This window comes from Cydia pomonella, chromosome 16, assembly GCF_033807575.1.
Source record: "Cydia pomonella isolate Wapato2018A chromosome 16, ilCydPomo1, whole genome shotgun sequence".
Lineage (NCBI taxonomy): Eukaryota > Metazoa > Arthropoda > Insecta > Lepidoptera > Tortricidae > Cydia > Cydia pomonella.
In genome coordinates this window covers 1,881,195-1,896,646 of record NC_084718.1, presented here as the reverse complement: position 1 = coordinate 1,896,646, position 15,452 = coordinate 1,881,195, and the positions used below count along the sequence as shown (strand labels likewise).

General features: G+C 40.1%; 2 protein-coding genes across 3 annotated transcripts; one reads left to right on the top strand and one right to left on the bottom strand.

Moving 5' to 3' along the window:
• LOC133526706 (ataxin-2 homolog) lies at positions 1 to 4,277 on the bottom strand. 2 transcript variants are annotated; one of them, XM_061863421.1, is made up of 4 exons: positions 3,996 to 4,277; positions 3,405 to 3,757; positions 1,382 to 3,144; positions 1 to 435 (listed from the first exon to the last, which is right to left on the bottom strand). In XM_061863421.1, exons 1-4 carry the CDS (start codon positions 4,064 to 4,066, stop codon positions 301 to 303), a joined length of 2,322 nt encoding a protein of 773 aa, XP_061719405.1. In that variant the 5' UTR covers positions 4,067 to 4,277; the 3' UTR covers positions 1 to 300. The 2 variants fall into 2 exon arrangements, with proteins under 2 accessions (XP_061719405.1, XP_061719406.1); XM_061863422.1 differs by having other exon boundaries at positions 3,621 to 3,757; positions 3,996 to 4,183.
• A 590-nt stretch (positions 4,278 to 4,867) lies between these two features.
• On the top strand, positions 4,868 to 15,416 carry LOC133526707 (sterol carrier protein 2). Its single transcript, XM_061863423.1, has 3 exons — positions 4,868 to 6,295; positions 13,856 to 13,990; positions 14,758 to 15,416. The coding sequence occupies exons 1-3, from the start codon at positions 5,189 to 5,191 to the stop codon at positions 15,118 to 15,120; spliced, it is 1,605 nt and encodes a 534-aa protein (XP_061719407.1). The 5' UTR covers positions 4,868 to 5,188; the 3' UTR covers positions 15,121 to 15,416.
• The last annotated feature ends 36 nt before the right edge of the window (positions 15,417 to 15,452 follow it).

Here is a 15,452-nt window from a genome sequence, read left to right as displayed (position 1 = left end):
TACGACCACAATTACTTTATTTTTGAGATTTTAAATTATCGTTTAGACAATGCGTTATTTTTTATATTTTCGGTCCACAAAATTCACGAAATAAATACGACAGAACTGTCCACCAATTCACCACTTAACATCAACAATAACTGTCACAATCGACGCGCACTAACACAAAGTCTGAGAGCCTGCCGCAAAAATCGAAACTTCGTTATCCATCTCTCCATTACTCGTATATCGAGCGATAGAAAGGTAAATAGGTGTTCGAACGAATTAAGTGGTTAGCGGTAAATCCTCTGAGATGGGAACCTAAGCTCTCAGACGGTATCTCTGCGAAGGAAGCTGATCGCTGCGTCCGTGGAACGACCAAGCAGTAGACTGAGGATACGAAGTATACACCATGTCTTGGAGACCGTTCCTCAAGTTGCCGCTCTTGGTCGGTATCTGAAATTAACAACGCACACGCTAACATGAAGCTACTACATATTAACCTTCTTTGTAAGCTTATAAAAGTTACTTTGTTAGGCGGATGTCACATTGCTCCGCACTTCGCAGCGACGTTCGGTGCTGCGGTTTTTAAATTAGTACTGCAGAATCTATATTTGTATACAAAAACCGCATGGTTAACACAGTGGCTCCGCGTCTTCGTGCGAAGTTGCGAACCGCACGACGGTTCGCAACTTCGGACGGCGATGCGGTGCGGGACGAGGGGTATGTCACACCGAACTCCGCAGTTCCGTCCAGATTTTTGTGCAAATAGGATGTGATCGGAATGGATCTCGATATAGATAAGTTTAATTTTTGAAATTGAAAGCCATCCAGCGATTTGGAATTGGAACGTGAAATGTGAAGCGTACAGTGATCGTGTGCAAAAAGCAAGACAATGGTAGGAGGTGGTAAATATATTTATAAACCGACCCAGATGACTCAATAGATGATATTCGTCCGGTTGTGCGTCATCGCCGCACGCGAATTCGTCGTTCCGTGCGCGGCAACGAAATGCGGCGTCACTACTCACTGTGACATCCGCCTTAGGGTATGTTATTTATTATATCACGACGCTATAATTTAAAAGTTACAGGTCAAAATTTTCGCGGAGCATCATGGGATCTAAGAGCTAAACTTATTGACCCAATATTACATAAATCCACCCTATTAACTCCCTTATTCATAAATGCACTACAAGAATAATATAGGTAATAATCGCTTGTCTTAATCTGTCGTTTTGACTTATGTATTTGTAAGAGAAGGACAAAACAAACTAACTAATTGAGGCTTGAAGCACGTTTATGAATAAGGGATTGAGGCTATGACTACAAGTAGTGCACGCAATTTCGTCGATAAAACGTCAGTACTCAATATAACTGCTAATAGTAGAATTTATATTTACCAAATCAACATTGCCTGGACCTGGAGCCGGTTTAGTAGAAACGTCTCCAACTTGACCAACGACATGACCTTTCACAGTTTCGTTGTAAGCTTGATTGTTCGCAATCGTGTCTCCTCCTACCCTCTCCACGGGGATCTGAGTCCTCTCCGTTGCCGGAGCGCCTGTCAACCGGCCATCAGAAGTCGTCTGTCCTCTAGGATCCCTGTTCGGAATGTTTTGGTTGGTGTATGATTGGGATCCCTTATACTGGTTGTAGACTTGCTGCAACTGAGCCCTGCTTGGAGTTCTTTGTCCTGCTTGCCTTGCATAGAGAGAAGTTTTACTAATGGTCGATTTGACGTTGTTATTCACTCTTAATCTTGAAGAAACTTTCTGAGGAGACAAAGTTTGCGGTAAATTTGGTTCCGGCATGCGATATTTCTTTGTCGGTAACAGTTCTATTGGCTGCCCTAGTGTGTTATATCTCGAATTATCCGCAGGGAGTATCGGTTCCCTTTCATATACTCTGCCTCCAGGTACCTGGTTAGGATATCCTTGAGCCATAGGTGCTGGCGTTTCGATCTCTTGGTAATTCTGAATTTCTTGCTGTGGTACTTGCTGGTAACCTTGATTGTCTGTATGGGTGGTGTATACCTGCTGCGGCGGTTGCAACTGATTTGGCTGGTTGGTAGAGGCTGGATTAGCAGCATACTGTTGGTTCGGTGGGACTTGATTAGCAGAGTATTGCTGCTGATTTGCTGGTACTTGATTTGTAGTATACTGTTGCTGGGCTGCTGGTTGTCCGCTGTACTGCGGTTGTTCTAGTGGTACTTGACCAGTTGCTTGGTCTGGTTGAGGCTGCGCCTGAGTGCCTGGCGCAGCCTGGTTTGGAGCTAAGTTGGCATTTACTGCATTCATACCCGCCATGACTGGCTTCATAACAGCCGAGTTAGGCTCTAGAGGCTTAGCGGACATGAGCTTTTGCATAGAACCCATAGCAGCAGCTTGTTTATTAGCTGGATTCATTTGAATAGCAATCTCCATGGGGTCAAAGTTGACATCGCCATCCATAACGCCGGGAAACATTTCTTTAAACTTGGTGATGCCTTGTGTATGCTGACCGTAGTTACCTCTTTGGCCTCCTTGATTCGCATTCATTCTTCCCATATGTGCGTTTTGATTCATACCCTGGGGTGGGAAGTTGGGAGGTAGCTGATTCTGTGTCGCGTAAACTTGCTGTGGCTGTTGGCCACCGGCTGCTAAATTGGGATGTTGTTGGTTTGGCATCGCTTGATTGGGAAGATTTGATTGAGCTTGATAGCCTTGCGCTGCCTGGCCCTGAGCAAAGTTTGTAGCGTTCATTCCGGGTTGCATTACATTCGCTGTCTGATTCATTTCACCGCCTGTGCCTGGCATAGGACTCTGCGCGTTCATACCGGTCTGTTGCTTGGCTAGTGCCGGATTCATTTGCATGGCTATTTCCATTGGATTAAAGCTCAGACCACCTCCTTCACCTTGCGTTATTCCAGGGAACATTTTATTGAAATTTGCCAAGCCCTGTGTATTTCTGGACATTTGTTGGCCACCAGACATTTGCTGGTCACTGACCATTTGTTGACCTCCTGCCATTTGATGTCCCCCTGCCATTTGATGACCTGCCATTTGATGACCACCCGACATTTGGTAATCCTGCATATGCTGCATCATCGGGTGACCTCGGGCCATACTTTGGCCTCCGGAATTTGCGTTCATATTTGCCATCTGTGGGCTTTGGTTCATATTTCCTGCAATAGAAAGCAAAATACAAAAATTAGTACAACAAAAAGAATAATTGCCAAGTACGGTATGACCCGTATATTAATTATAGCGATAAAAAATACGTCAATAATATATTGTGGCTTGGATATTTAAAGTTAATATTGCAATAACAACAAAAGAAGTTCAGTGAGTGACAATGAAAAGTGAAAAGGAATAAGGTGTAGAGAAAAGAGACTTATTTTTTAATGACTTTACGAATGTATGTATAACTTATTATTAAACTAACCATCGGCAGGAAGTGTCGGGACACCCGCCGTCAGGCCCATCTGAGCTCCTAGGGGATTATTTGTGACAGTATTGCCCGAATTCAGACTTTTAAGGTCATCATACACCTCCTTAATGACAGGCTGCATTACACTTTGATTCAAAAAATTGTAGCCATCGGCGTAAAGTTTCGGGGCGTTGCAGTAGCTCATACACGGCCTGCCATGAGCCGGCATACCTTCGCCCATGGTGTAGGGTTCCCCGCAGCATGGATGTCCGTAGCCCCGGCGGCAGCAGCCTCCGTAACCCTGAGATGGCATGCATTGTCTTTGCCCTTGCCCCTGGCCTTGGTTGAATAATTTGCCCATGCAACCGCTGAAACAGAAAAACAATTTTTTGTCAAGACGGATGTTTAGATGAATTTAATAGGATAAGTCCAACCCTCCAACGAGATAATGATGATATTATATACTGAGAGCTTACCGTTAACACTCAAGTTCACAAAATAAGGGAATCTTTCTCCTTTACTCCAATTACGGCGTAAATTAGAGTGATAGAGAAAGATGCCCGCAATTTGCAACTTCTGTGTTCGCGGTAGACCCTCTGAACTCACCAATCTGCACTTTGCAGTTGATTCATAACATTCCCTAAATCACTCAATATCTTTTGCTTATCCAAAGCCATTGCTAACGTTTATGGTAAACTGGTGGTGTAAAATTTTTATCCCATCCAAAAATTTAAAAATATGAGAAAGCTTTTCTTACAACCAAAATTTAGAGTATAATCTGAAGTCTGAAGCGTCAATGATAGTGTTTTATTATTATTCAAAAATCATTTTTTTTATATCCTTCATCCTTCATATTAACATTTGCCAGCATTCAAGCAATTCTCAATTTTCTCAAACCTCTTTAGTAGGTAAATAAGCATATGAATTATAGTTAAATGCATTATTATAACATCATCTCTTCCTCGACAGACTCATGTTATCAAAAGTTACTAAAATGGCGAAACATTTGTAAAAAATGCTATTTTAATGATGAAAAGTTTTTAAACTCAACTACGTGTTAACTTTTAATGTCGTTGTATTGTACATCACTAGAGTACGTTCAAATACTATAAGTTATTATACGAAAAAGTCAATTTTGTGCAAAGAGTAGTATAATGTTTTGTGCAAAAAGTGCAATCATAAAATATATTACTAATTTTCTAATTGCACAATCATCTTACTGAATATAAATTAGATACTAGTCAAGATTAATAGCTCTAAAATTGAAAAATGTTCGTTTTGTAAATCACTCTAACCGCGATTATTTTATGCTATCCGAACACTCTTTGGTGGCTACGTCATGTCAGTGACATTGGCAAATTTTGGATGTGCGATGTGCTTGTACATTTGAAGTTCTTAAGGTGACGAGTTAGAGTTTAATTTTACGTGATTGTCATTTTGTCACACGAAAAAGTTTGACGGAAATTGTGTCAAAGACGTCATGCAAAGTGAACTTCGACTTAATTATCATCTAAATTCAATTCACTACAGTCTTTCTCTTTTGTAGAGACACGCGTACGGCTTTTTAGTTGCTAATAGCAATAAAAAGTACTTCGAGTCGCCGCAAACCGCACATTGACCCAGCGATAATCGATTAGGACTGTTGGTGGTGCCCTGCATTAGATAAGCATTATCTGCGCCGAGTTATCAGTGAACGAAGGAATTAAAGAGATTTCGTGAGCTCGTACTCGTTCTTTGTGCGCGGCCCAGCAAACTCCGCAGTTAGCAGTCATCGCTTGAGGTAAATATAAGCTTTTAAAATGGGTAGAAAAGTTTTCGTTGTCGGCGTAGGCATGACGAAGTTCGTCAAGCCGAGTCCGGACCGCGATTATCCCGAGATGGGGAAGGAAGCGGTGGAGGCTGCGCTGGCGGACGCTGGGATCAAGTACGAGAAGATTCAGCAAGCCGTGTGCGGGTATGTTTTCGGAGACTCGACTTGCGGGCAGCGCGTGTTGTATCAGGTCGGAATGACCGGTATCCCGATCTACAATGTCAATAACAACTGCTCGACCGGCTCGAACGCGCTATTTCTCGCTAAGCAGCTCATCGAAGGTGGTATTTCCGACATAGTTCTGGCCGTCGGCTTCGAGAAGATGGCAGCCGGCGCGCTCGGCGCTGGCGCCTACACCGACCGCACGAACCCCATGGACCGTCATACGCTCAAAATGGCTGAGATAGCCGACCTTGCCGCTGCCCCCATGACACCGCAATACTTTGGTAATGCTGCTATGGAACACATGAAAAAGTATGGCACAACAGAAGTTCATTTAGCCAAAATAGCAGCAAAGAACCACAGACATGGGGTCAAAAATCCACGAGCACAGAGCGCAAGGGAGTATACTGTAGAGGAGGTTTTGAATTCTAGGAAGATCTATGGTCCATTGACCAAACTAGAGTGCTGCCCGACTAGTGATGGAGCCGGTGCGGCTGTGCTCATGTCGGAAGAAGCTGTCATCCGCCACGGGCTGCAAAACAAGGCTGTTGAAATCATAGGTATGGAAATGGCGACTGACACAGAAGCTGTGTTCACTGAGAATAGTTTAATGAAAATTGCCGGTTATGACATGACGGGGCTCGCTGCTAAGCGCCTTTATGAAAAGACTGGTATTTCACCAAAGCAAGTAGATGTTGTTGAGCTTCATGATTGCTTTGCTGCGAACGAACTGATCACATATGAAGGCCTGCAGCTGTGCGGTGAGGGTGAAGCGGGCAAGTTTGTTGATGCCGGAGACAACACATACGGAGGACAGGTGGTTGTGAACCCGAGCGGAGGACTGATTGCCAAGGGACATCCTCTGGGAGCCACGGGATTGGCGCAGTGCGCTGAGCTGGTCTGGCAGCTGAGAGGCGAGGCAGGAGACAGACAGGTTGGTTACATACTAAGGTGATTTTTCACTGGCAATTAAGAGTTTTCACAGTGAGAAAATACCCTCCTTCTAACTTTTGCCGGTTGAAAACTACTTTTGCCCCTGTCTGTCCTTAAATGTTAACTCGCTGGTATCAGGCCAGACATACACTTTTAACAATTGGTGGTTACTATACACCCTTTACATAAGAAAGCAATTTAATACTAATTATTTTGAGACTCCTTTTTAAATGACTCCTTTTTGGTCCTTTTTAAATGAAATGACTATGTATTAAAAATGAGGAAGCCTGTTGCGATAGCTTTATTGTTTGTGTGCATTGATGCCTGATGCTGATTTATGGTTGTACCCTCCTGACGAAGCCTGCGTTGCAGATATAAATTTGTAATTATTTTATTAATGCTTGATTTTGGTTAAATGTAATTGGTTTTTGAGACTTATAAGTGCTTATGGACCCGGGTACTTCCTTAAACTACGTCCAAAAGAGAGGTATGGGCATTGTGAATGTCATCTCGCTTTGTGTGGTAGGGCACAGCCAGCGGATGTCATTCCAGATCTAGAGCAGAGCCCAACTGGGGAAGTGCCTCCACCTTACAGAAAACCACAGCCAAATAACACTAGACCCTACGCGTAGTGTTGTGTTCCTGCTGGTGAGTAAGGTTGCCAGAGCTCAACGAGTGGGGGGGGGGGAGGTGCTAGGGTCGGCAACGCGCATGTAACTCCTCTGGAGTTGCAGGCGTACATAGGCTACGGAGACTGCTTACCATCAGGCGAGCCGTATGCTTGTTTGCCACCGACATAGTATAAAAAAATCAGTAATTTGTTGCCTCTTCTGTTGAACAAATAAAAAAAAGCACCATACTGCAAAGGTTCTACGTCATTGCAAACACACAGTTGCAATGCACTTATGGACTTTGGTCCTCAGATATAATATAAAACAACCGTTTATTACAACATTGAGTATAGTGGTAACACAAATATTTTTAGTACATAATTCTTAAAGAACATATTCATGTCAGGTCCTTACCCTTTTCGTCCTGGTGGTCACCACCATCTAACGAAGTACACATTAAGGGATAGGTACATAAATACATCTTATTGCATTGAAATAAGGTTAACATTAAACTGAAATAAATGTCATATACTAAATAAAGTGACCAAGGCCTCCAGTTCCCCAGGCCGGAATCGATACAGCATCCTTTGCTATCAGGCACCTGCCGCGATACACATTGATTGTTCTAATACTTCTAATAGTAAGGTTTACTTTCCCTCACCGTTGTTGTTATTGTCCTTATCCTAAGGCACCCCAGAGGTGCAAATGGCCTTGGCAAGCTCGCGCCACACCTTCCTATCTTCAGCTTGCTTTCTGACCTCGCTCCAGCTCAACCCGACCCCGCGTAGCTCACTAATGACGGGCTCTTGCCAAGAATGTACAGGACGCCCAGAGCCACGGCTTCCGTCCGGCGGTTTCCAAGCGAAAGCTATGGTAGCGTTATTCGTTTCCCCTCTTTGAATAGTATGTCCTATCCATCTCCATTTCCGTGTTGCGATTTCTTCGTCAATGGGTGTTTACAAAATACAACGAAAATACAAATAGTTTATTTCCAAAAAAATATATTAGAGCAAGTTACAATTTATTCTGACCCCCACACTAGGCAAAGCATGTCCCGTGAGGGAAATTATACGATTTACTTAAATATATTACATAAGCGGCTATTGGCAACCATGTTGAACAGAGAAAGAAAAAGTAGAATAAGGAAATTAAAATTAATAAAGCTTAGTAATAGATAATACAAGCAGATAACTTATAAGAGAAGCTTATAAAGCCTAATTCTTAAGCCTTATAAAGCTTAATTCTGTTTGCCGGCATATACTCCATAGGTCCTCATTTCGAATGGTTTTTGGCCATAAATTCCCTCACTTCTTACAGGAACTAAAGTATATTTTTCAATCATTGCTATATATTTATCCAAAGTTCATGAGGCTAAGTAGCTATTTCGGTTGTAATCTGAGATATCTGAATTTGATTTGATTGATTGATGTGATTGAGTTAGAAAAATAATATGATTCTAATTATCTTATCATAGTTAATTATTAACATACGCACAATCATCATTATAAGTTAGTTATTATAGTTCGTGTCATCCACGATGACACAAAGATTTGTCAAATCTAACCTAATAATATTACAATACGAGTCAGAGATCAGTACCCCTAGTGTAAATAAATTCGATTTCGAAACGTGACGTACGCGTTTGCGTTTAGTCTCATTTTGTATTGGATTTAGAAAGAGCGCGCCAAGCGGGACGTTTTGGAAACTCAAAATCCTATACAAAATGAGACTTAACGCAAACGCGTTCGTCACGTTATGATGTCGATCAAAGTTACACTAGGGGTACAGACCGGCTAGCATGAGTTGCGTTCTAGACGAAGTCGCGCTAGATGTATGGAGTCGCGCGAGAGACTGCAACTCATGCTAGCAGGTCAGAGAGCGGTCGTTATGCTTCTTGTGTCTTGTGCATAAGGTGCCTTCTCTGATGAAAGGTTCCTTATCCACATGGAACTTTGAGAATATTACTTAATTTTAACTTACCCTTGAAATTAACGCAGGGAACGCACCCTTGAAATTAACGGACTTAAAAAAAAGTTAAAAGTAAGTTAATTTAAATTATTTAATGATAATACCTACATACATTTTCTTTACAATGGTTGAAAATATATGCATTTTACATATATTACATATTTATTATAATACGAGAACATTTAAGAAATACCTAATGTCGTAATTTAAGTACGCCAAAATTATCCTGTTACAGTCGGAAATAATATGTTATGGAAAAATACTAAAAGATTCTCATCTTAGCGATTCTATATTGTCTATGTCTTTGCAGTCCGCTAGGCAATCTAAAGATTTGACGTATTCGATATCACTGTATGGGATAAGGTCCAAGGTCTGAAAAATGTTTTTTTTTTAAATAATATATTCACCTTAACCATTACACTCTAGTTGTTCTAAAAAAATTATAGGTAGGTTCATCATTATCATCAGTGAAGAAGCGTGCAACTTTGCCTTAGGGCGAGCCAGAGCTAACCTGGATTGCTTTTTTATTTATTTATTTATTATTATTAACATAAAAACATACATCTCAAACAGGTACGGAGTCCCACAAAACAGTTTACACGGTTTTCCTTGAGATTTTTAGAAGAAACTACTTTATTTGTTTTAAACTATTGAGTTCTATAGACGCTCCGCCACTGTTAGGTCTGGTTTATTGGAAATGTTGGCGGCCGATCGTCGGATCGTCATATCCGCCTGATCATGAAATTCCTAGGCATATCGTGTAACGTGAAAATCATTGTCTCGTTCCCTGTGTCTACGGAGTTTCTGGACAGTTTGCCCTTCGCGCATCTAAAGCAACCTTATGAACCTATCCTACCTATCTATTGGTTTAATGTGACAACCGTTAAAACATTACAAAGGAACATTACGATCGGGCGGATATTCCGATCGGCCGCCGATAGAACTATCAATGACATCAATGTGTATTAATTAAATTATTACAGAAATCAGACAAGTTCTGAAAGGCTAAAACTCTGAGTTTCCAAGTGAAAGTAAACAGTACCAGTTTGGTCGTAACTTGACCGACTTCAGATAAGGAGGTTATCGAGTTTGCCGTTTATTTCTGTTGTTATTTTGCGATATGTCTGATTTAATATTATAAATTTCTTATGAATAATATTACTCGGATGCTTTATCGTCAACGACAATGCAAAACAACATTTATAACGAAAAATAAATAAAATCATGTAGAGCCTCATTTACCCATTTCATCCGGGATATAGCGACAAATCAAGATCCGCCAAAATCGGCTCAGTATTTTTTTTATGATACCGGTTTATGTGAATAAGGAACAAACATTCATATTAGACTGCTAAATCATATTTCATAATTTAAACTTAGACTACGTAGAATTGTTGTTGTTCATCAACGTGGTATAAAAAAGGCACCCCAGAGCTACAAAGAGCCTTCACAAGCTCGCGCCACGCCTTCCTATCTTCAGCGACACTTCTGCGGGCCTACCGCGAACCACGATCGACGTATTGCCTTCCTTTCACGCTTACCTACGAATTTACAAGTGCTACAGAGAAGCAACACTTCGAACGTGGTTCCTGGGGGCCTACCGCGAAAACCGAAATTCGCAATTTGCGGGGATCTTTCTCTTTTACTCTCATTAACACGTAATTAGAGTGACAGAGAAAAATGCCCGCATTTGACGAATTTCGATTTTCCCGGTAGCCACCCTGGTAGGCCTTCTGGCCTCGCTCCAGCTCAACCCGACCGCTCGTAGCTCTCTTAGGACGGACCGTTGCCAAGAGTGTACAGGACGCCCGGAGCCACGGCTTCCGTCCAGCGGTTTCCAAGCGAAAGCTATGGTAGCATTATTCGTTTTCCCTCTTCGAATAGTATGTCCTCTCCATTTCCGTGCCGCGATTTGTTCGTCAATGGGTATTTGCCGGCATATACCCAATAGGTCTTCATTTCGAATGGTTTTTGGGCAGAAAACACACCGTATTTCCAAACCACTGCCATTGTAAATTCTACCAACTTAAAAAATAAAGATAAGGATTATTCTATTACTATCCCGGACCATAAACTATCTAAAAACCTAAAAATCGTCTAAATCGGTTCCGGAGATAAATGAATAAAATCATTTATTTCAGACCAAGTTGATCCATAGCTTGTTAGTTTATCTTAATAACTAGATGTTAGTTGAACAATCCAAAAAAATAATAGAAAAAAATTGAAAACTAAATATATAACACAATATATTAATATGTAAAAAAAAAATATAAAGCGTGAAGATATAAATAACGAAACAGACACACACGATAAAGATAATTCTACATAGACAACGTCGCGGACAGAAGCTAATATAAAATAATCGAAATCGGCTCAGCAAGTCAGCATTTATAGCGCGAAGAGATAACGAACAGACGGAAAGGGTTATTTTCGCATTTATAAGTGTAAACTCAAAATAGCGACAAAGGACCGGACGTTTTCTGATGCTATAGTTTTCGTTAGAGAGAAATCAATATTAAACTAAAGCAACTCATCATCATCTTCCTCGCGTTGTCTCGGCATTTTGTCATGGCTCATGGGAGCCTAGGGTCCGCTTGGTAACTAATCCCGAGAATTAGCGTAGGCACTTTTTACGAAGACTGCCATCTGCCCTTCCAACCCAGAGGGTAAACTAGGCCTTATAGGGATTAGCCCGGATTCTTCACGATGGTTTCCTTCACTGAAAAGCGACTGGTGAATATCAAATGATATCTCGTAGATAAGTTCCGAAAAACTCATTGGTACGAGCCGGGGTTTGAACTCGCGGCCTCAGGATTACATGTCGCACGCTCTTACCGCTAGACCACCACCGCTTATTTTATTACACAGTAAAGCTGCTATGGCCAAAAAATGTCAGCGTTATAGGGAGTGAATCGTTGTATCGAGTTACTTGATATGGAGTTTACAATATTAAGTATGCATTCGGGTAAAAATTGTAACCGTCCACAAGCACACAGCGCATCGTTTTTGCCAACGAACGTAGTGACAGGTAATTTGTGAGGAAACCGGTATTTACGTAACTCGTGGCTAGTTTTATAACTCCGACGGCGAGAGGAGGTTGTGTGCTGTCATTCATTCGCAGGTAGTTATGTGTCTAATTAATTACTAAATAAGGTGGGCAGATTTATGTAGTGTTACTTAGTACGGTCGCGTTCACTAACATCTTTACAAGCCAAAGCTCTAAAAGTATATTTACACGACCTGATTTTTATTGTGTTAGAGGCGTGTAAATGTTTTTAGACAGTTGTGTTGTAAAGATGTCTGGGTCAAAATTATTTTCGTTCTGTTTTTTTGTCCCCATGATGTGACGGAGTGTAGCTTTTTGTATGAGATGAAATTTCGTTTTCAATTATTCTCATGGTAAATATAATCTAGAGCACTACAGCTTAAAAAAATGCAATAACACTTGTATATTTTAATTTCTTTGGTAAAATACAGAAATACAAGCGTGACAGAGTGGTCCAAAACAAGACATCGAAAAGAACGACCAGTTTGTGAACTTTTAATTACTTTATAACTAACTTATTAATAAATAATATAGGCATATAGCCACAAAATTTATGCATATACTTGCAAACCAACACCAGTATAATCGACTTTTTCCAGCACAAGACAGAGTTCTATATCTAATATCAAATGCTGTCTTTAAAGAATCAGTTAGCTTCTATTAAAGGTAGGCTATGCAAATTAATGGCAGTTAATCAAAATTGAACTTTAATTTTAGAGCAATAAATGCTGTTTGTTGTGTTCTGGGTGAAGTTCAAGACCCATACCGTAACAGTTTTAGCATGTTAAGATTGCTAATAGCTGGCGGGTAACAGGTTTTGACGGAGCTAGAATGTTTATTACCAAAAGTGTTACTGAACCCAGACCGTTTACGAGTAGAACTACGGACCTTTTTCAGTATCAAATGCAAGTCTTGTATTACCTATTTTTCTAAATCGCTGTGGAATTACCTACTTGACAGTTTTTAAAATTGCTATTTTGACCCTGAAATATTGCGTATATGTATATACATAATTATATAGTTGTTATACAATTTATTTTTCAATAAAATGTAGGGAATCGAATGGTAACATTTTCTTTTTGAACGTTGAAAATATATATTATTTGAGACTTTGGAGCCTTGTATTTTTTTATAATCTCAATATGTGTTTAAATTCCACTTTTTTAAATAATGGATGGCTCTATTTTTATCCATTTAACTTAATTTTGTTATAATATTTAACATGTGTCAAATACCCAATTACCGCAATCGAACGTCGAAAATCGGAGTTTTAACAATTTGCCTCTGCTGTTGCATGTTCAACACCATAGTGATAGAGCCGGTATAAGACGGTACAGTAAGTGTAAAAATATGGGTGTACACATCTTACTCAAAAATATGTCCCATAGCATCTTATTCCATTGTAATAAGAGCGTAGTACCATATTAATGAGACGATTATTTCGATACATATTTTTGCACTTGACTGTACTTCCATTTTCAATGTTCGGAGTTATATCACAGAGGTGATAACTTTGATTAACTTCTCATAGGTGACAATGAAATTGATCTTCTGTAAAAACTGTACGTGTCTATTTGAATATAGTAGTCCAAGATAGGATTGTATTTTAGTTTAGAGGATACCCCAAAAATGTATATAGTAATTCTGTAGAGCGGTCACCACGATACAGGCCTATCCTAGTGTGGGACCACTGAGCTAGTTATGTAATTTAATCTTCTTTCTTTTAATAAACGATTTTTTTTAATTTTTTTTATTTATTTACTCTATTTAATTAATTAATTCAATTGTGTCGTCTATATAAAAAGGGACTCAAGTGTCTCTTCAATCGGGACGTTAATAAGAGTACGTGTCTCACACAAAAGTCCCTTTTCTCTGTAAACAAGTCTTAATGAAATAGTACGACTGTCGATATTAAAGGTATTCTCCATTCTTTCAGGTCCCTCGCGCTCGAATCGCTCTTCAACATAACTTGGGACTCGGAGGAGCAGTCGTCATCACCATGTACCGCAAGGGTTTCACCAATGCCGCTCCCAACGCGGTAGCCGCCTCCTCAAACCCTGAGGAGTTCGAGGTTTGTCTTTATAATACACTTATTGGATCTGGGAGTGTCCATCACCATGTACAGCAAGGGTTTCACCAATATGCGGTTGCCGGCTCCTTCAACTGAGGAGATACTGACGAGTCTGAGGTTTGTCCTTATTTATAACTTGGGACTCGGAGGAGCAGTAAGTAGGGTTATCTTTATAATACAGTTTACTATTGGGAGTAGTCATCATCGTGTGCCGCGAGGGTTTCACCAATGCCGTTCTCTACGCCGTTACCGCCTCCTCAAACCCTGAGAAGCAGCCCATTACTATAGCAGGGGTCACCGAATGGTGGATCGCTTTTCGGATCCGGACCGCCGACCTATATATTACATTTGCTTATTTAATAAACTAAGAAAGAAACTACCCGCGATGGTCATTTTATTTAAAAATCGACCCTCTGGAGAAACTAATTGGTGATCCCTGACCTATAGTATACCTGATTTAGATTAACCTTAAATTGGTTTAAGTTAGATCTATAATCAAAGTATCTTCTTATTTGTAGCTATGAACTTAATAAGTTAGATTAACCAATATGGAAGTAGGATTGAATTATTGAAAAATGAAATTTATCGAAAAATCATTGAAAAAAACCATTGGAGGTTTCATGCAAAAAGTAAATAATATAATAGCTTTATATTAAAAGTACTGGTGGAAGTAACAAATGGTATACATACATAATTTAGTATTTTATAATAATGATTAGATATTAATTTAGGTGTCTATGTACTCATCTAACTGTTAAAATTTCTAGGTCTACAAATACATGAAAATCCTCGAGGATGCCATGGAGACCGACACCGAAAACCTCATCGAGAAGGTCCGAGGCATCTACGGGTTCAAGGTCAAGGGCGCCAACGGCAACGAGGGCTACTGGGTCATCAACGCCAAGGAGGGCAAGGGCAAGGTCACGTACAACGGCAAGGACAAACCTGATGTCACCTTCACAGTTAATGACAAAGATGTTGTCGACCTAATTTCAGGAAAGCTCAACCCTCAAAAAGCCTTCTTCCAAGGGAAAATCAAGATCCAAGGAAACATGGGACTGGCGATGAAGCTTACAGACCTTCAGAGGCAGGCGGCTGGCAGAATAGAGCAAATACGCTCTAAATTGTAAATAAAACTGAAGTGGTTTTATCTAGATATTTCTTGGTTATGGATCTTGGTCTAGGGCATTTATTTTTAAATAGCTGGTTCCATGACATTAAGTCACATGAAATTAAATGGTTAGAATGTTAGATTAAATCTATTATTTATAACCTTAAAGATATCTACTTTTCTTGTTTAGAGAAATCGAAGTGTAGATGTTAGGTGCAATGTATTTTTATAGATAGCAATAATGTTCAATGTTATCAACATTCCCTGGATATTTTATAAATGGTACTATTTTGTTAATAAAAGTTTTATATTTAACGTCGTTTATCCATTTATCAGTGATTTTTTAAGTCG

Excerpts from the sequence above, each read along its gene's own strand:
- LOC133526706 (XM_061863421.1), bottom strand. The coding sequence starts at position 4,066 with ATGGCTTTGGATAAGCAAAAGATATTGAGTGATTTAGGGAATGTTATG. Across the intron at positions 3,758-3,995 it reads CAACTGCAAAGTGCAGATTG|CGGTTGCATGGGCAAATTAT; the intron begins GTGAGTTCAGAG and ends TTTCTGTTTCAG. Across the intron at positions 436-1,381 it reads GTCCAGGCAATGTTGATTTG|ATACCGACCAAGAGCGGCAA; the intron begins GTAAATATAAAT and ends TGTTAATTTCAG.
- LOC133526707 (XM_061863423.1), top strand. The coding sequence starts at position 5,189 with ATGGGTAGAAAAGTTTTCGTTGTCGGCGTAGGCATGACGAAGTTCGTC. Across the intron at positions 6,296-13,855 it reads GCGAGGCAGGAGACAGACAG|GTCCCTCGCGCTCGAATCGC; the intron begins GTTGGTTACATA and ends CCATTCTTTCAG. Across the intron at positions 13,991-14,757 it reads CAAACCCTGAGGAGTTCGAG|GTCTACAAATACATGAAAAT; the intron begins GTTTGTCTTTAT and ends TAAAATTTCTAG.